Source organism: Schistocerca americana, chromosome 3, assembly GCF_021461395.2.
Source record: "Schistocerca americana isolate TAMUIC-IGC-003095 chromosome 3, iqSchAmer2.1, whole genome shotgun sequence".
In the NCBI taxonomy this organism is placed as follows: Eukaryota; Metazoa; Arthropoda; class Insecta; order Orthoptera; family Acrididae; genus Schistocerca; species Schistocerca americana.
The window spans coordinates 925323175-925344901 of record NC_060121.1 but is presented as its reverse complement, the minus strand read 5'-3'; the positions used below and the strand labels follow the sequence as shown (position 1 = coordinate 925344901).

At 47.8% G+C, this 21727-nt stretch overlaps 1 protein-coding gene across 1 annotated transcript in view; it reads right to left on the bottom strand.

Annotated features, from left to right (window-relative positions):
- LOC124606540 (nuclease SbcCD subunit C-like) overlaps window positions 1–21727 on the bottom strand; it is a 134088-nt gene that overhangs the window by 100983 nt on the left and 11378 nt on the right. The window contains exons 2-3 of the mRNA XM_047138525.1: window positions 19296–20624; window positions 18326–18809 (exon numbers count right to left, since the gene is read on the bottom strand). Coding sequence (XP_046994481.1) covers window positions 18326–18809; window positions 19296–20624 — 1813 coding nt within the window. The remainder of the gene's footprint in view (window positions 1–18325; window positions 18810–19295; window positions 20625–21727) is intronic.

Sequence of the window (21727 nt, the reverse complement as noted above, 5' to 3'; positions counted from 1 at the left end):
AAAATATACACGTATAATGTCTTTCACGATAGGAGTGTCAAAACTACATGCCAAGAAATGAAAACACCATGAAGAAAAATTGCGGGAAATATGAATGAACTCACAGAATTTACAGTATCTGAAAATATATCCGTACAAAATAAAACTCAGTAGACGTGGAAATGACGCTGTACTTTACTTTTCTTCTGGTATTTCGTAACGACAGTTAAACGACTGTCAGACGTGAATGTACTTCTGATTAGAAGGACCAACACGAGAAAATTGTGCGTTCGAAGGAATCCGCAAGGAGCAGCCAACAGTTCATGTAATAACAGTTTGTCCGTAAATCTCGGCGAACCGGTAACCGGGAGTGCAATATCTCCCTCCTCGGCTGTTATCTGCGCCAGCCTTAACTTCCGAAACTCTATGGCTAGCAGTAATTACTTCGCGACTTTTGATTGCAGCTGGAGGCTTAAGAAGCTCAAGTCTGCTGTTCGTTTCAGTCTATATCGACGATTCTTTGTCACGTTAAACTCTAGCCTCTCTGTTAGTTCAAAGGACAAATCCTGTTGTGTCTCTGAGATTGCAGAAATAATTAAAATTTAGGTAATGGGTCTCCGGGACTCATCAGAGAGCTTCCACTCTGTTAGGCTATAGTGTTGCCGTAGTATCTTAAGCAGACTCTTGGACTTAGTTGTAAAGTCTCTTTAAACCTTTCAACAGTAGCTGCTTCTTAGGCCGTATACTAATGCCTTAAATAACGAGATTGATGTTTCGTTAGATTTGTTTCTGGGTACATTAGAAAGAAGCAGTCGTAGACGAATGTAGTCAAGTGAAATATTGGTGCTATACACACAGGAAAATTTGCCTCCCTTCCTCTACATATATTCCTGATATGGACACACACGCACCACGCACGCACACACACACACACACAAACAAAACAAGAGTTATAAATTCGTTCTAGAAGAACAATGTAATAAACGTAATGACAGATATAGGTGGTTCGCTAACCGCTAACAAAGAATGAATGATTCGGCCGTTCTACAAGACAGTCAGCTCTTCTTCAAGCGCTTTCAAAATTGAAATGTCGATAACAACTGCTCCTTAGAAAACTAATTGATTGCTCTGACTAGCACTGCGTGGGTCTTCCATTTAAGTTTTATGACTTAAAATTCTAATGTAAACATAACACACAATCTCGACTACAACATTCATCATCATCATTTAAGACTGGTTATGCCTTTCAGCGTTCAGTCTGGAGCATAGTCCCCCTTATAAAATTCCTCCATGATCCCCTATTCGGTGCTAACATTGATGCCTCTTCTGATGTTAAGCCTACTACTTCAAAACCATTCTTAACCGAATCCAAGGATCTTCTCTTTGGTCTACCCCGACTCCTCCTACCCTCTATTGCTGAACCCATGAGTCTCTTGGGTAACCCCGCTTCTCCCATGCGTGGAACATGACCCCACCATCTAAGCCTGTTCGCCATGACTGCTACATCTATAGAGTTCATTCCCAGTTGTTCTTTGATTTCCTCATTGTGGACACCCTCCTGCCATTGTTCCCATCTACTAGTACCTGCAATCATCCTAGCTACTTTCATATCCGTAACCTCAACCTTATTGATAAGGTAACCTGAAACCACCCAGCTTTCGCTCCTATACAACAAAGTTGGTCGAAAGATTGAATGGTGCACAGATAACTTAGTCTTGGTAACCTTATTGATAAGGTAACCTGAATCCACCCAGCTTTCGCTCCCATACAACAAAGTTGGTCGAAAGATTGAATGGTGCACAGATAACTTAGTCTTGGTACTGACTTCCTTCTTGCAGAAGAGAGTAGATCGTAGCTGAGCACTCACTGCATTAGCTTTGCTACACCTCCCTTCCAGTTCTTTCACTTTCACTTGCCATCCTGTGAGAATATGCATCCTAAGTACTTGAAACCGTCCACCCGTTCTAACTTTGTTCCTCCTATTTGGCACTCAATCCGTTTATATCTCTTTCCCACTGCCATTACTTTCGTTTTGGAGATGCTAATCTTCATACCATAGTCCTTACATTTCTGATATAGCTCTGAAATGTTACTTTGCAAACTTTCAATCGAATCTGCCATCACAACTAAGTCATCTGCATATGCGAGACTGCTTATTTTGTGTTCACATATCTTAATCTCACTCAGCCAGTTTATTGTTTTCAACATATGACCCATAAATAATATGAACAACAGTGTAGACAGGTTGCAGCCTTGTCTTACGCCTGAAACTACTCTGAACCATGAACTCAATTTACCGTCAACTCAAACTGCTGCCTGACTATCTATGTAAAGACCTTTAATTGCTTGCAAAAGTTTGCCTCCTATTCCATAATCTCGTAGAACAGACAATAACTTCCTTTTAGGAACCCGGTCATATGCCTTTTCTAGATCTATAAAGCATAGATACAATTCCCTGTTCCACTCGTAACACTTCTCCACTATTTACCGTAAGCTAAAGATCTGGTCCTGACAACCTCTAAGAGGCCTAAACCCACACTGATTTTCATCCAATTTGTCCTCAACTAATACTTGCACTTTCCTTTCAACAATACCTGAGAAGAATTTACCCACAACGCTGATTAAAGAGATACCTCTGTAGTTGTTACAATCTTTTCTGTTTCCATGTTCAAAGATTGGTGTGATTACTGCTTTCGTCCAGTCTGATGGAACCTGTCCCGACTCCGACGCCATTTCAATTATCCTGTGTAGCCATTTAAGACCTGACATTCCACTGTATTTGATGAGTTCCGACTTAATTTCATCCACCCCAGCCGCTTTATTGCACTGCAATATATTGACCATTTTCTCCACTTCCTCAAATGTGATCCTATTTCCATCATCATTCCTATCCCATTGTACCCGAAATCTGAAACATTTCTCATCGTATTTTCACCTACATTGAGCAACTCTTCAAAATATTCCCTCCATCTGCCCAAGGCATCAACAGGATTCACCAGCAGCTTTCCTGACCTGTCCATAATAGTTGTCAATTCCTTCTTACCTCCCTTTCGAAGACTGCTAATTACACTCCAGAATGGTTTTCCAGCAGCTTGACCCAAAGTCTCCAACCTGTTTCCAAAGTCTTCCCAAGATTTCTTCTTGGATGCTGATATTATCTGTTTGGCTTTGTTTCTTTCTTCAACATACCTCTCTCTGTCTACCTGAGTTCTAGTATGTAGCCATTTTTGATACGCCATCTTTTTTCCTTTTACAGGCTGCCTTGACTGCGTCATTCCACCAAACTGTTTGCTTCATCCTACATTTACACACTACTGTCCGAAGACATTCTTTAGCCACTTCTAGTACTGTGTCCCTGTACCTTGTCCATTCCTTTTCCAATGACTGTAATTGCCTACATTCAACTAACTGGTACCTTTCTGAGATCACTGTTATGTACTTGTGCCTGATTTCCTTATCCTGAAGTTTCTCCACTCTTATCCTTCTACAAATGGACCTGAGCTGCTGCACTTTCGGCCTCACGATACCGATTTCGCTGCAGATTAAATAGTGATCAGTGCCATCAAAGAATCCCCTGAATACACGTGTGTCCCTCACAGCCGTCCCAAATTCCTGATCTGTTATTATATAGTCAATGACAATTCTGGTTCCCCTGCCTTCCCAAGTATACCGGTGAATGTTCGTATGTTTAAAAAATGAGTTTGTGATTACTAAGCCCATACTGGCACAGAAATCCAAGAGTTGTTTCCCGTTCCTGTTGGCCTCCATATCCTCTCCAAATTCACCCAAAACCTTTTCATACCCTGCTGTTCGATTTACAATCCTGGCATTAAATCACCCATCATCAGGAGCCCACTACACGCAACAAGCGGCTACACGGGTAGCAGGGGTTGTGTGGCGTGGGCTGGGCGGTTTTTTAGGTTAGATGGCCTTGGGCAAGTACGGAAAGGGCAACAGCCTCAACGGGTGCGGGGCAAAGTCAGGACATGCGGGGACCAAGCAGCAATCGGTATTGTAATTGTCAACTGTCGAAGCTGCGTTGGTAAAGTACCAGAACTTCAAGCGCTGATAGAAAGCACCGAAGCTTAAATCGTTACAGGTACAGAAAGCTGGCTTAAGCTAGAGATAAATTCTGCCGAAATTTTTACAAAGGTACAGACGGTGTTTAGAAAGGATAGATTGCATGCAACCGGTGGTGGAGTGTTCGTCGCTGTTAGTAGTAGTTTATCCTGTAGTGAAGTAGAAGTGGATAGTTCCTGTGAATTATTATGGGTGGAGGTTACACTCAACAACCGAACTAGGTTAATAATTGGCTCCTTTTACCGACCTCCCGACTCAGCAGCATTAGTGGCAGAACAACTGAGAGAAAATTTGGAATACATTTCACATAAATTTTCTCAGCATGTTATAGTCTTAGGTGGAGATTTCAATTTACCAGATATAGACTGGGTCACTCAGACGTTTAGGACGGGTGGTAGGGACAGAGCATCGAGTGACATTATACTGAGTGCACTATCCGAAAATTACCTCGAGCAATTAAACAGAGAACCGACTCGTGGAGATAACATCTTGGACCTACTGATAACAAACAGACCCGAACTTTTCGACTCTGTATGTACAGAACAGGGAATCAGTGATCATAAGGCCGTTGCAGCATCCCTGAATATGGAAGTTAATATGAATATAAAAAAAGGGAGGAAGGTTTATCTGTTTAGCAAGAGTAATAGAAGGCAGATTTCAGACTACCTAACAGATCAAAACGAAAATTTCTGTTCCGACACTGACAACGTTGAGTGTTTACGGAAAAAGTTCAAGGCAATCGTAAAATGCGTTTTAGACAGGCACGTGCCGAGTAAAACTGTGAGGGACGGGAAAAACCCACCGTGGTACAACAACAAAGTTAGGAAACTACTGCGAAAGCAAAGAGAGCTCCACTCCAAGTTTAAACGCACCCAAAACCTCTCAGACAAACAGAAGCTAAACGATGTTAAAGTTAGCGTAAGGAGGGTTATGCGTGAAGCATTCAGTGAATTCGGAAGTAAAATTCTATGTACCGACTTGACAGAAAATCCTAGGAAGTTCTGGTCTTACGTTAAATCAGTAAGTGGCTCGAAACAGCATATCCAGACACTACGGGATGATGATGGCATTGAAACAGAGGATGACACGCGAAAAGCTGAAATACTAAACACCTTTTTCCAAAGCTGTTTCACAGAGGAAGACGCACTGCAGTTCCTTCTCTAAATCGTCGCACAAACGAAAAAATGGCTGACATCGAAATAAGTGTCCAAGGAATAGAAAAGCAACTGGAATCACTTAATAGAGGAAAGTCCACTGGACCTGACGGGATACCAATTCGATTCTACACAGAGTACGCGAAAGAACTTGCCCCCCTTCTAACAGCCGTGTACCGCAAGTCTCTAGAGGAACGGAGGGTTCCAAATGATTGGAAAAGAGCACAGATAGTCCCAGTCTTCAAGAAGGGTCGTCGAGCAGATGCGCAAAACTATAGACCTATATCTCTGACGTCGATCTGTTGTAGAATTTTAGAACATGTTTTTTGCTCGAGTATCATGTCGTTTTTGGGAACCCAGAATCTACTGTGTAGGAATCAACATGGATTCCGGAAACAGCGATCATGTGAGACCCAACTCGCTTTATTTGTTCATGAGACCCAGAAAATATTAGATACAGGCTCCCAAGTAGATGCTATTTTTCTTGACTTCCGGAAGGCGTTCGATACAGTTCCGCACTGTCGCCTGATAAACAAAGCAAGAGCCTACGGAATATCAGACCAGCTGTGTGGTTGGATTGAAGAGTTTTTAGCAAACAGAACACAGCATGTTGTTATCAATTGAGAGACGTCTACAGACGTTAAAGTAACCTCTGGCGTGCCACAGGGGAGCGTTATGGGACCATTGCTTTTCATAATATATATAAATGACCTAGTAGATAGTGTCGGAAGTTCCATGCGGCTTTTCGCGGATGATGCTGTAGTATACAGAGAAGTTGCAGCATTAGAAAATTGTAGCGAAATGAAGGAAGATCTGCAGCGGATAGGCACTTGGTGCAGGGAGTGGCAACTGACCCTTAACATAGACAAATGTAATGTATTGCGAATACATAGAAAGAAGGATCCTTTATTGTATGATTATATGATAGCGGAACAAACACTGGTAGCAGTTACTTCTGTAAAATATCTGGGAGTATGCGTGCGGAACGATTTGAAGTGGAATGATCATATAAAATTAATTGTTGGTAAGGCGGGTACCAGGTTGAGATTCATTGGGAGAGTGCTTAGAAAATGTAGTCCATCAACAAAGGAGGTGGCTTACAAAACACTCGTTCGACCTATACTTGAGTATTGCTCATCAGTGTGGGATCCGTACCAGATCGGTTTGACGGAGGAGATAGAGAAGATCCAAAGAAGAGCGGCGCGTTTCGTCACAGGGTTATTTGGTAACCGTGATAGCGTTACGGAGATGTTTAATAAACTCAAGTGGCAGACTCTGCAAGAGAGGCGCTCTGCATCGCGGTGTAGCTTGCTCGCCAGGTTTCGAGAGGGTGCGTTTCTGGATGAGGTATCGAATATATTGCTTCCCCCTACTTATACCTCCCGAGGAGATCACGAATGTAAAATTAGAGAGATTAGAGCGCGCACGGAGGCTTTCAGACAGTCGTTCTTCCCGCGAACCATACGCGATTGGAACAGGAAAGGGAGGTAATGACAGTGGCACGTAAAGTGCCCTCCGCCACACACCGTTGGGTGGCTTGCGGAGTATAAATGTAGATGTAGGTGTAGATGTAGATGAGCAGAACACTGTCCTTGTCCTTTACTCTAACAACTATATCACTGAGTGCGTCATAAAAACTATCCACCTTATCTTGATCTGTCCCTTCACAATGCGAATATACTGTCACAATCCTAATTTTCTTGTTAGACACTGTCAAATCTATCCACATCAGTCGTTCGTTTACGTATCTTACTGCAACTCGCTGGATTCCATTTCTTTCCTGATGTAAAGGCCTACACCCCATTGTGCTACTCCTGCTTTGACTCCTGACAGGTAAACCTTGTATTCTCCCACTTCCTCTTCTTTCTCACCCCTTACCCGAATGTCACTAACAGCTAAAACGTCCAACCCCATCTTACTTGCAGCCTCTGCCAACTCTACCTTCTTCCCAGAGTAGCCCCCATTGATATTAATAGCTCCCCATCTCGTTACCATTCGTTTGCCGAGTCGTATCTTAGGAGTCCCTGGTTTGTCAATTGGAGGTGGGGCTCCGTCACCTTCAAAGGTCCGAGGCATTTTGCTCTGATTGTTGCCAACATGATATTTAAAGTACCAGGGAAGCAGGTTGCTAGCCTTACTTGCCCCTGGTCCCATTGGGTTTTACCCCTAACGGTTGAGAGACTAACCGGTGGATTTGGTGGTCTTTGCCGTGTGAGCACAAAGGTGACCACGACTCAGAATATGTCCGAGATGCCCAGCTTTATTCCAAAGTAACTGGTATCCTGACTGTGAGGACCACTTACTTGGCCACTCATACGTTGCCCGTGGTTCATGAACTAGGACATGACAACAGGAACCCACACCATGAACCACAACATTGATTGCTTAAAATTTCCTGTTTCTTTTTTATTTAAGAATGATTGAGGAATTGATATTCTTTTTAGAAAAATCTACGTATCGTTACTAACAGTTTTTTAGGGACTCAACCACGTTTTATTCGCAGTGAGATAATAATACCACTGCCCCGTTTGGGTTTTAACTTTTTGTAAATAACTTTTTGAAGTAAATGTGCGCATCTATTGAGAGAGGAGGACAAAACATTGTGTTACCAAAAAAAGACTATATTTTAGTAACAAATAAATAGAAATCGTGCGTTTAACCAGTAAATAGACAATGGACCATTGCATAATACATCAAAATCAAAACCATGTGCTAAGCACCCCGAGAAATATTTAGTTACGTCGCTATATTGCATGGGTGTATCCATTACACGATACACCTCGTTGATAGCATGCAAGCCGTTATTAGAATTGCGATTTCCCTTTGGAGACTGTTGAAATAATGATTTGATTTAAGATACCCGTTCTACTTAAAAACATTCAGAGAACTTCTTATTGTTTTGCGATAATAGTCTGAAAAACAGCCTGATATAAGAGACCTTTACTGTTAAGTCTGTCAACAATGCTCTTTTGTTTTACTGTAACACCGAAAAGAGGAAGGATGTCTGATTATTGGTTACCAGTAACAATAATTACAACTTACGGATTTACACGGGTATTTAACGTCACTAAATTTAGGGACATTAGTCAATGTCTGCAGTTTTAATTCAGTTGCAATTAATAACGTCTAGACCGTTCGTTTCACTAACTACTCCTTTTCAGTTTAAAAGTAATGGAATGAAACCATAAAAAACACGTTAAACTAGCTTCCGATCTTTCAGCTGAACTCTCTCCAAACTTTACTTCTCTGTTCTTCCGTCTTCGATCTCCAAGTCGACTTACGCAACCGATGGTCTACAGTTTGCCTTCGGTGTTGGCACCCAGCGGCGAAGCCGGGGATATCCGCGCAAAATGCGAATATGTTATTACTGTAACAACCTGAACGATCAGACAGTTGAAGACGCGAACTATCCCGCAAAAGCTTTCTTATAAAATGTCAAGAAACTTTATAAATCAATTAGGCAGTTATTCTTCCCGGACTCCACACGTGGTACTACGGGAAGTGGGCTTTGCCATTGTCTTCACAGTGGTATAAAGAATAAAAAAATAGATGTAGATTAATCAGGAATTGTAACAATAGTAGCAGCTGTAGTTCATCTGTGGGTCACTTTGACAAGGATATGTGGCGTATCTTGGACTTACAGTTTATTCATACACAGGTGTCCCAGAGGAAATGGTCAATCGTCGGAAGATGACGGGAACTCTTATTTGAAGCAAAAAACATCTTATGGGAACATACGTTATTCTAAACGATTTCCGAAGTGGAACACATTTAATGTACAGTTTCTTTGGGCTAGTGGCGTGCGCGTATATGTCTTACCTACCCACCACTTTGGCTTTGGCTAAAATGCCATACATCTACTCTAACGTCTACGGCTTCTGCGATGGTAGTGCTCTTGCAGCTGTCGAAGAGTAACTTAGGCAGTTTCCAGCAAGTCGACTACTTTATTGTAGAGTGCTTACCAGAGCTTTGCACACTACTTGAAACAGGTATTATTCCAAGTTTCAACTGATCTTCTCAACGTGTAGCTCAACAACCTGTCCAGGAATATCAACAAATTGTTCGAATGGTTCTGTGTAGTTGTTCTTTCAGCATCACGACGACTTTCTGCACGTACCAACGTCCCACGAATACGTGTCTGGCAAGCATCACACGTGCGAAACTTGTACCCATCTCACATACATGGTGTCCACGACATTCGCGTTCGCCACAATGCCATACGACTCGAATTTGGTCACTGTTTAAATGAAAATCATTATTCACTTCCATTAGCTCTATTCAGTGATGTTCACACAGAATGGAGTTAATAACCCACGTAATAGTTATCGATGGCCGCAGGAAAATCAACACATTACCAATATCCAACTTCGTTTTTCGATCAGTGTTCGGTGCGTCATGATTGGTAACATGTTGATGGCTCCAGTCACTTTTGAAAATGGGACAGAATTACTTACACGTTTTGGAAAATTCGTTTGTTGAACAAATGGCTTCACGGACTGTAGTGTACTTCCAGGTTGGCGGAGCCCTCGAAATTTTACCAGACGTTTGAGGGAACATTTCAACCGTACTTACCCTACTTGCAGAATTGGTTGTGGTAGTAAAATTAACTGGTTATCAAAATTGCCAGACCTTCCACCAACAGACTTTTGTTTATAGGGTTGGATGAAGTAGTTTGAGGTGTACAAACGAAAGAGGAATACCCGAGATTAACCGCTTGGCCGCTTCATGAACACTACTGCACACAGTCAAGCAAAACAACATGTCCTCCCAAGATTACACAAAGTCATTGAAGCTAACGATGGGATATTTCAACATTTATTGTGAACTGTAAAACAGTTGTAATGTGACGTGTACGCTAATGCTTACATGTGAATGTGTTAAAAATACGTATTTTTCAGTTGATGTTCTAATGTTTAGTAACTGATGTACATATGTTCATGTGTAAACTTGATAACATACTGAATAATCCAGAAAATAAATAACAATGTAAATTAAATGTATTCTGTCTCAGAAACCATACAGAATAAGGCACATAACCATATTAACCCCTTTGCTTTAAATAATCATTCCTGTCATATTCCTGTATAATGACCATTCCTCCTGGGACACTTTGTACACGGGAAGCCAACGACAATCTAATTGCGGATGTTTGGATGGAGATTGGAGCTTCCACACCCCGAATACAAGGTCAGTCTGTTTAAAACACAGCAATCGCATTCGGTTTATCCCTAGTGTACAATACTGTTTTATACAAGACTGTTTCTCGGCGAAGTTATTTAATGATGTGAAATCTATTGCTACTCCGTTCACTCAGTTCTCAATACAGGTCACTGCACACATATCACACACTACAAGCACATTGTTTTCTAATGTAACACTACACACACTACGAGCTAATATCGGGAACTTGACGGGGACGTTTGGTTTCCATTTGTGTACCGGAGCTTCGTACTTGTTTGCTTGAAAAATTGTTAGCTTATGTCAATAATGAGTAACTTGCGAGCTCAGAAAGAGGTTAAGATATTAGTGTTATCCATTGAAGAGCTTCGGGTAAGGTTTTCGAACGAAGAAAAGAAAATATACTGCGAAAGTGCGCAATTAAGTAACACAAATATAACTGTTAATATTCACTTGTGTTACATTTTGTATCTAACGACTACTCATTGTTGTCAAGGTGACCATCCACTGTATAGAAAGTATTCATTAACAGGTACTTCTTTTTAACCGAAATTTTAGATATTTTTGTGTTAGGGTTCTCTTTAGTCAAGTTATACCATTTATTGTATAATTTTATTTCTTGTTAGGAAATTCTGTTTTACGTTTTATGTTTACTCATTCTTGATACCTATAAGTACTGCCTAGACCTTGTCTTATGGTGAAGGACAGAGTTCAAATGGCTCTGAGCACTATGGGACTTAACAGCTGAGGTCATCAGTCCCCTAGAACTTAGAACTACTTAAACCTAACTAACCTAATGACATGACACACATCCATGCCCGAGGCAGGATTCGAACCTGCGACCGTAGCGGTCACGCGATTCCAGACTGAAGCGCCTAGAACCGCTCGGCCACCTCGGCCGGTGAAGGAAAGTGTTGTTCGTGCAATAAGTATCAACGTTATTTTTTTATGTGTAAATTTACCAATATGGTGTAGCTAAAATCCTTAATATTTTCAACGGATCTTTACAATGAATACGACTTTGTTTTCGTTATTATTATTCACATGCCTGATTTTTGTAGTTTGCAACATTGTTTTCAGGTAGCATGAAGTTATTTCTCGAAAGAGCAATCAGTTTTGCGTTCATGAGCAAAGTGGGAGCACTATTAAAATTCAGAGTGGAGGGATATCAGTGTTAACCTCTGATGAGGTTTCTATCCTTAGTGAAAATGAAGAAGTATTACATGATCTGTTGAATGGAATGAATAGTCCAATGAGTACAGAATATGGATTGAAAGTAAATCGAGGAAAGGTGAAAGTAATTAGAAGCGCAGAAACGAATACAGTGAAAAACTTAATATCAGAATTGGTGATCACGAATTAGATGAAATTAAGAAATTGTGCTTCCTGGCAGTAAAATAACTAGTGACGGACGGAGGAAGGACGAGATAAAAAGCAAATTAGTACTGGCAAAAGAACATTCCTGGCCAAGAAAAGTTTACTAGTATCAAATACAAGTCTTAATTTAAGGAAGACACTTCAGAGGATGTACGTTTGGAGCAAAGAACTGTATAGTAGTGAGACATGAACTGTGGGAAAACCGGAACAGAATAGAATGGAAACATTGGAGATGTGATGTTACAGAAAATTGATTAAAATTAGGTGGACTGATAAGGTAAGGAATGAAGCGTTTCTCTGCAGAATGGGCAAGGAAAGGAATATACGAAAAGCAGAGAAGAAGACGGGACAGATGATAGGACATCTGTTAAGACATCAGGGAATAAGTTCCATGGTACTAAAGGGAATTGTTCTCATGTGATGTACTTGTTTCAGGCAATCTGAAACCATGAGGGAAAGAAGCATTGCAGATTCTCATTTAAATACATATATTCTATGCTTATGTTCTGTTTTGATATGTTACAGTTAGTGATGCGTAAGAGACCGGAATTGATATGTATCAGAGAGGAGGAGGACGTTGCAAGAGTAATAATATAAGTAGTCATTCATCCCACACTCCATGTGTGGAGCTCTACTATTTGGTACAACATTAAGTACCCACTGCTGATACACAGTATGTAGATGTACATGTGAAAAGAAAGTGCAGATCTTGAATAAAACCACTAGCCACGGAAGTGGCCCTCTGTTGCATGTTTAATGGGCACGTTGCCTTCCCGCTGCAGTCGCAGGAGTATAATAATTCCTCTACTGGAATACCACGTGGCTCAGGGTGGGGTTCCGGGCCTATTCATCACATTAGCGGCTCGCCACACACGTGCGTCGGACAGCCTAATTGAAATACGGCGCAGGCCGGCTGCACATTTTGTCACGCGTTCCGCGCCATACTTCATCTGGTGGATTTCCCAGCGGTAGCATTCGATTTCTCTGCCGTCTGGAAAACCGCACCTCGCCGGTAGTTGTAGGAGTGTTGCAGCGGTGAGTCTGTGCTATGTCTATCAGCAGTAAATGTTAGTGAAATTCATTGAAAAGAACTGGATATACATGCTATACATTTAAATGGGAAGAACAGACCGACGCAGCACGTCTCTTAAATACTTGTTACTTTAAAAAAATAGAAAAATATTTCCGCCCAAAATAATAGAGAAACTAGTTCAGTCTAGCCTTCTATGCTGTAGTTCAACATAGCACAAATAGTGGTCACGTCATTTCTTCCCATACTCAGTTGTGGTGGATGCGAACGGATACATTGTAACACAACAACACAGTGCGCACGTATAAATTTTTCCTGCTTTATGAAATATTTAAATGAAGTGTATAAATATGTTGATTATATTATTGTGATGTATATACGTTTCAATAATGTCCTGTGCGCAAAATAACCAATGAAAGAGAATGTAAAGAGCTGTAGTAGACGAACCAAAGAGGTTATTGGGAACCAAAGAGATTATTGCGAACCAAAGAGGTTACTGTTATTGTTGTATTGTCAGAGGGCGCTGGAGCGCGGCGCTGTCGGATGGTGTCTCTCAGGTAGTAGCGACAGTCGGTTAGTAGAGAGCGAGCGGGTCGGACGCAGAGGAGGAATTATCCTCCCAGAGGATGCAAGACTTGTTTCAGTGCAAGATTCCATGTACGGTACGGCCAGACATAATGTGTAGAAGTAATTCGGCACAGCGCAAAGCATCAAGGTTAAGCAGTGTTCAAGAGCACTCAGGGCCCAAAGTTAATTGTGGAGAAGAGCCTGTGGCCGCACCGATAGCACCGCTATGAAGCAAGACTCGACCAGTTCACCGTTTAGAATCAAATAATTTCACAAAGCAGTGTTGTTAACAATATTTCATGTTCAGACAGTTTTTCATGAGAAGTAATTTAACTAATAATACGTCAAAGTAGCGAACTCAGTAATCATTTTAAAAACCAGTTATTATTACAGAAGTCATTTTAAACACAAAAATTATTCTTTTCGAAATGTTTACCTTTTGCAAAAGAATTAGCAGTTAGCATAGCAGTAAGAATCGCAGTTCAGTTGCTACGTGACTGCTAGTGTACAGAACTGGTAATTTCGTGAAGTAGTTGCAAGTTCGCTTTTGTCCATGACTGAAATTTTTCTGGGTGATCGTTGAGGTTTGATAACTGAGCACGAGTCAGTACCTTTGCGACTGTCCACGCCTGCCAACATGGTACAATAGTAACTTGATTTGATTTCAAAGTCAAGAGTTTTAATTGATTTAGCTTAGACTAAGTGAGCTGGCGACCATTCATTTATAGTAATATCCAAACAGAGTCAAAATTAATTCATCATGCCGAACCAAAATTTCCCTGGCTAGTCTCCATATTACTCTGCACATTTTTTATTTCTGCTGATCGTTATTGCGCAAAGTCGCACAGTATGAGTCAAGTTGACAGGAGCTGACTTCCTCCGGGTATTATTTTCACTTCGGATGCGACGCCCCATCCCAAATTAATATGAAACCATTGTTAACGTGGCAATTCTTTAATTAGCCTACCACCCTGACTGAAAGGGGGATGTTATACGTGGCGCCACGTGACAGGACAATCGGTCTTGTGGTTGTTCAGCGTCCCGTATCTTGCGGATTTGGTTTTAAAATTAACATTGGGTACTGAAATTTTTGGTCAAACAATGGGAAATCACTAATGTTGAACTCGACAATGGAGGCGGGGTGGCAGCCGCAAAGGCGTGGGCCGAGCTCGAAATTGTTGAACAGTGAGCTAAGGACAGTGTGGTCTACGAGCTCCGCAATTGCTTCTGCCCATTTCATCAGGTGCAGCCAGCCAGGACACTTCGCTTTAGCATCGCACCTACGTACAAAGTTATGTAATCGTTTATCACCTTGTTTTTGCACCACTAAACCATTTTCTTTCAGTATCGACTTGTATTACCTTTTCCCGTTCCTACCCACGCGCCGCCTCCCAGGCAGGAAACAAAATTTTGGCGACAAGGATGCCGCATTTCATCTCCTATCATTTCCTTTTTTGCTCGGTACTGCTTTAGCTTCTTTGTGATTTCCCAGTTGCTATAAAACTTTCATTTGTGTACGCCATGGCTTCGCAACAGGAACAGGCTTCGCTGTCCGATCTTGTCCGTTTTCAGGCTCAGCAAATGACGCAGCTGCTTGCTGCCGTAAATGGACTGGTCACACTACTAACTACAGCTACTTCGGCGCCTCCGACGACACCACCTGTACCGACGCCGTCGCCGACGGCGCCACCATTTCGTGCCTTCAATGCTAATGTTTGAACGCTGGCCAGAATACATCGCCCAGCTCGAGGCACACTTCACAGCTTACAACGTACCAGGTACAGAGCGGCTTGCTTTTTTCATTGCAAACGTGTTGTACCGTGTGCTCGTGAAATTGTTTCCCACCACCCGGCCCGAAACTAAAACTTACGACGAAGTGATTGAAGCTTTGAACTCCCACTTCCGTGACAGTGTAAATTTGGTAGCTGCACGTTACAAATTCTTTCGCCTCCGGCGTGGCCCTACTCAGTCGAATAAATCTTGGTTAGCGGACCTTCAGGGACTAACTTCTGATTGTGATTTTAATTGCTCATGTGGACGCTCATATGCGGATATGTTTAGAGACGCTATTGCGCAGAATGTGGCGGATCACCTCAGCGGCGAACAAATCCTCCGATTTAAAAACCCGTCTTTGCAGGAAGTAGTGGACTTGCTAGATACAGGATACATTAGACATGGCTACTTCTGCGTTCGACGTGACCCCCGGTGTGTGTGCTGTTAGCGCGGCACAACACGTGCCCTCCAAGCCAGCCACGCCGCCCCGCTCGCGCGCACGTAAACATGGTTCAAACCAGGCACCCTCTAAGAAACTGAAATCATGTCCGAACTGCTTTCATGCCCACCCACGGGACAGTTTCACATCTCGTCAAGCACCGTGTTATTTTTGTAATAAGAAAGGACACGTGAAAGCTGTGTGCAGTAAGGGAAACTCTCATTCACGAATTGTCTCCCGTTCGCGTGACTCGCGTGGGCCTCACCGCAACGGTAACCACCATGACCATGATTCACATCAGCGTATGGACGTTAATGCCATTTATTCAAAGCCTTCTGCTTCACGTGCTTCGACAGCTCGTCGTGTGAATCAAGTTTTGCCAGACACTTCCTCTCGCGCCGGCCGCGGTGGTCTCGCGGTTCTAGGTGCGCAGTCCGGAACCGCGCGACTGCTACGGTCGCAGGTTCGAATCCTGCCTCGGGCATGGATGTGTGTGATGTCCTTAGGTTAGTTAGGTTTAAGTAGTTCTAAGTTCTAGGGGACTGATGACCACAGCTGTTAAGTCCCATAGTGCTCAGAGCCATTTGAACCATTTGAACTTCCTCTCCCATTCAGAGCGATGAGAGGAAGCTTTTTGTGACTTTGAACATTCGTGGACGTTCGGTTCGCATGCAGCTAGACACTGGTGCGTCAGTTTCTTTACTGAACAAATCAACGTATGACTTGCTTGGTTCACCCCCGCTTCGTCGTTAGCATTCCACGCTGACTGCATTTACTGGACAGGAACTCTGTGCTCGGCGCGTGTAGTCTGCAAGCCACGTATGGTGCAACGACGAAAACCGTGTCTTTCCATGTGCTCCGCTCTAGTGATGCTACGAACATTTTTGGCATGGGCGCATTTGAACTTTTTGGCCTCGCAGTTCAGGACGATGTACTTAGCATCAACGCTTGTGACCATGCAGACAGTGTTGCCACACTATGCGATGATTTGGCTGAACTCTTTTCTGATGGCCTTGGTTGTGCCACAGATTTTGCAGAGCACGTTGTAGTTAAAGACAATGCCATGCCTATTTTCCGGCGCGCACGCCCAGTACCGCACGCAATGCGCGACGCCATAGCTGCTGAATTTACGCATTTGCAAGACAGTGGTGTAACTGAACCTGTTTCAGCTTCGCCATGGGCTTCGCCTATAGTGTGTGTGAAGAAACCAAAACGGTAGTATCCGTATTTGTGCTGACTTTGTCTGCCGTAAATCCCCAGACAGTGGTCGCTACGTTTCCCTTACCGCGTCCTGAAGACATTTTTGCTCAGCTTGGTGCGGGAAAATTCTTTTCCACGATTGACTTGCGGGGCGCATACTTTGATTCCGCTCGACTAACAGTCGCAGCGCTATTTTGTGATCAACACCCGCCTTTGATTGTTCAAGTTTCGCCGCCTTCCGTTCGGTTGTGCTTAAGATACTGCTATTTTTAGTCTTATTTAAACTGTCCTTGGTTGTTCCAATTATCTGGACGATATAGTTGTCAGGTCGCACCCCTGACGAACATTTGCAGAATTTGCATGCCTTATTTACTGCAATTTTGCAGGCAGGAATAAAGTGTAACAGAGACAAGTGCAAATTTTTTCAAACTGTGATTCAGTATTTAGGACACATGATTATTGGACAGGGAATCCACCCCTCACCGTCACATCTCAGTGCGATCAGAGACTTGCCAGCACCCAGGAATTTGAAAGAACTTCAGTCTGTGTTGGGCAAAATTACGTATTATATTCGGTTTGCACCAAATGCAGCGCAGATTGCAGCGCCTTCGGCGTAAGAACGTTCCTTTTGTTTGGTCTTCGGAACGTGACATTGCTTTCCACAAGCACAAATCTGCTTTGTTGAGTGATCGCTGTTTGATTCCTTTCGATCCCTCCATACCAGTTGGTTTGGCTTTCGATGCATGTTCTCACGGAATCGGAGTGGTTCTCTCGCACCGCATTGATTCTGTCGATCGCCCGATCGCTTTTGCGTCTAAGTTGCTCAATTCTGCCCAGCAAATCACGAAAAATGCTTTAGCTATTGTATATGGAGTGACAGTTTCGTGATTTTTTTGTAAGATCGCAAGTTTTATTTGGTCACCGACAATAAGCCTTTGACGTCGTTGTTTCACACCTCGAAGCCAGTTCCAGCCCGTACGGCACAAAAGTTGAGACGTTGGTCTTTGTTTTTGTCTAACTACAGTTACATAGCAATGCTGATGCCTTGTCTCGTCAACCTATCGGTCCTGACGAAGGGTTCGATTCTTCTGAACTCTCCTGCATGTTTATTGTTTCGCAAGATAAGGAATTAGCTGATGGTTTTCTAGTGGATTTTCGTCGCATTGCTTCCGCAACAGCCGCCGATGCTTCTTTGCAAATTCTTCTGCGGTATCTTCGTACTCAATATCCTCACTCTGCCACGCAGGTTCGTGATCCACTTGTTTGACGTTACTTGGCGCAACGTCGCAACTTGTCTGCACACCACGGTGTTATATTGTTACGAACTGACAATCAGTCTCGTGTGGTTGTACCTCGTTCGTTGCAGACGTAAATCCTCCGATTACTGGACGCTAGTCATTGGGGTATGTTGCGGACGAAGCAATTAGCGCGTCGTCACTGCACATTACATTACCTTGCCGGTATCAAATGATGTACCTGTCATGACACCATTTAGTGAAGTGTGTCCACATTTCTGCCAGCTGCCATCCAAACATGCACAAATATCACCACATTCGCTACCGCCGCCGCTTTCGCCGCCGCCACCGCCGCTTTCGCCGCCGCCGCCGCTTTCGCCGCCGCCGCCGCCGCTTTCGCCGCCGCCGCCGCCGCTTTCGCCGCCGCCGCTTTCGCCGCCGCCGCTTTCGCTGCCGCTGCCGCCGCCGCTTTCGCTGCCGCTGCCGCCGCCGCTTTCGCTGCCGCTGCCGCCGCCGCTTTCGCTGCCGCAGCCGCCGCCGCTTTCGCTGCCGCCGCCGCCGCCGCTTTCGCTGCCGCCGCCGCCGCCGCTTTCGCTGCCGCCGCCGATTTCGCCGCCGCCGCTTTCGCCGCCGCCGCCGCCGCTTCCGACGCCACCGCCGCCACTTTCGCTGCCGCCGCCGCCGCCGCTTTCACCGCCGCCGCCGACGCTTTCGCCGCCGCCGCCGCCGCCGCTTTCGCCGCCGCCGCCGCCGCCGCCGCCGCTTTCGCCGCCGCAGCTTTCGCCGCCGCCGCCGCTTTCGCCACCGTCGCCGCCGCTTTCGCCGCCGCTTTCGCCGCCGCCGCCGCCGCCGCTTTCGCCGCCGCCGCCGCCGCTTTCGCCGCCGCTTTCGCTGCCGCCGCCGCCGCCGCTTTCGCTGCCGCCGCCGCCGCCGCTTTCGCTGCCGCCGCCGCTTTCGCCGCCGCCGCTTTCGCCGCCGCCGCTTTCGCCGCCGCCACTTTCGCCGCCACCGCCGCTTTCCCTGCCGCCACCGCTTTCGATGCCGCCGCCGCCGCTTTCGCTGCCGCCGCCGCCGCCGCTGCCGCTTTCGCTGCCGCCGCCGCCGCCGCTTTCGCCGCCGCCGCTGCTGCCGCTTTCGCCGCCGCCGCCGCCGCCGCCGCTTCCGACGCCGCCGCCACTTTCGCCGCCACCGCCACTTTCCCTGCCGCCGCCGCTTTCGCTGCCGCCGCCGCCGCCGCTTTCGCTGCCACCGCCACCGCCGCTTTCGCTGCCACCGCCGCTTTCGCCGCCGCCGCCGCCGCTGCCGCCGCTGCCGCCGCCGCCGCCGCTGCCGCCGCCGCCGCTGCCGCCGCCGCCGCTGCCGCCGCCGCCACTGCCGCCGCCGCCGCCGCCGCCGCTGCCGCTGCCGCCGCCGCTTTCGCTGCCGCCGCCGCCGCTTTCGCCGCCGCCGCTTTCGCCGCCGCCGCTTTCGCCGCCGCCGCTTTCGCTGCCGCCGCCGCCGCCGCTTTCGCTGCCGCCGCCGCCGCCGCTTTCGCTGCCGCCGCCGCCGCCGCTTTCGCTGCCGCCGCCGCTTTCGCCGCCGCTTTCGCCGCCGCCGCTTTCGCCGCCGCCGCTTCCGACGCCGCCGCCGCCACTTTCGCTGCCGCCGCCGCCGCCACTTTCGCTGCCGCCGCCGCCGCCGCTGCCTCTTTCGCTGCCGCTGCCGCCGCCGCTTTCGCCGCCGCCGCTGCCGCCGCCGCCGCCGCCGCCGCCGCCGCTGCCGCCGCCACTGCCGCCGCCGCCGCCGCCGCTTTCGCTGCCGCCGCCGCTGCTGCTGCCGCCACCGCTTTCGCTGCCGCCGCCGCCGCTTTCGCCGCCGCCGCTTTCGCCGCCGCCGCCGCTTTCGCCGCCGCCGCCGCTTTCGCCGCCGCCGCCGCTTTCGCCGCCGCCGCCGCTTTCGCCGCCGCCGCCGCTTTCGCCGCCACCGCCGCTTTCGCCGCCGCCGCCGCTTTCGCCGCCGCCGCCGCTTTCGCCGCCGCCGCCACAGCCGCTTTCGCCGCCGCCGCCGCAGCCGCTTTCGCCGCCGCCGCCGCAGCCGCTTTCGCCGCCGCCGCCGCAGCCGCTTTCGCCGCCGCCGCCGCTTTCGCCGCCGCCGCCGCTTTCGCCGCCGCCGCCGCTTTCGCCGCCGCCGCGGCTTTCGCCGCCGCCGCCGCCGCTTTCGCCGCCGCCGCCGCTTTCGCCGCCGCCGCCGCTTTCGCCGCCGCCGCCGCAGCCGCTTTCGCCGCCGCCGCCACAGCCGCTTTCGCCGCCGCCGCCGCAGCCGCTTTCGCCGCCGCCGCTTTCGCCGCCGCAGCCGCTTTCGCCGCCGCCGCTTTCGCCGCCGCCGCCGCTTTCGCCGCCGCCGCTTTCGCAGCCGCCGCCGTTCTCGCCGCCGCCACCGCCGCCGCTTTCGCCGCCGCCACCGCCGCCGTCGCTTTCGCCGCCGCCGCCGCCGCCGCTTTCGCCGCCGCCGCCGCCGCTTTCGCCGCCGCCGCTTTCGCAGCCGCCGCCGCTTTCGCCGCCGCCGCCGCTTTCGCCGCCGCCACCACTTTCTCCGCCGCCGCCGCTTTCGCCGCCGCCGCCGCCGCCGATTTCCTTGAGATATTACAAACTTCAGCAACAGGAGTACAAGTCTGGCGTGAGGTCAGTCGTTTGACGGCGCGTTTCGGGGCGGGCCCGCCCGCTGCTGGCGCGCCGTAGGGCACGGAAGCTTGCACTGGGGCGTATCGCTTTCCAGTCGGGTGTGCCGCGGCCGTCCTCGCAGGGGAAGTGAAGCGTCTCTCATAGCCTCTCCTTCCCAAGTGGCTCTTTCCGCCTTCCAGTGGTGCCAGATGTTAAGCTTGGCGTTCTGCCTTGCGACAAAAGGGAGAGCTGCGACCCAACCCGATGCGAAAGCGAAGGGTGCGTGGCACAGGGGGAGCTGTGTCAAGGGACCGAACACCAGTCCCTTTCTGTTCGCAGGGCACAGACCAGCAGGTGCTCTGCATGCCGGCGACCTCGTTTGTCGGCGTGGGATCGCGGCGCGAGTCGGCAAGGGTGCTTCGCCGCGCCCCTGGGTAACCGGGGCGTGTTCTGCCAAACCCAGGAGGTGGTGACATCGCCTGGGCCAGGTTAGATGGGCCCAGACCGCCGAACGACTGGGGGACCGACCCACCACCTGAGTAGGAGTGGGTCCTTGGCCTTCAGGTGGAAACTCGGGCTAGCAGGCGGCGAAGGGCAAGGGGTGCATCCGCCTCTCCGGAGTGCGGGGTGCACTTGCCGAGGAGCGTCGAGTGAAATCGTCGACGACGAGGCCTTCGACGGGGACCAGTGCGCTGGCAACGGCGCGATGAATCCTGCAGCTCTGGAGTGCCCTTGACCTAGGGGAGAGGTCGGTGGGCGAGCTGCAAGAGTCCCCCCCCCATGCCAGAGGAGCCGGTCCGGGGCAAGAGACGGGCTCCCAACCCCTTTTTTTCACTTGTCAACGACATGGCTGAGACAGAGACAAGCAATTCATGCGCGCCTTCGAGGGCTTCTTTGCTTACTGTTCCCTCCCCATCAGGGGGCACGGGGCAGATCGAGGAAAGCATTAGTGAGAGGCATGCCAGGATTACACAATACCTGGAAGCCAATGTAAAAAATGGAAAGATAAGCCAGGCTGCGATCATGACCCTAAAAAATGAACTCGCCTCCTGGGCTATCGCCCATGCGAAGCTCGA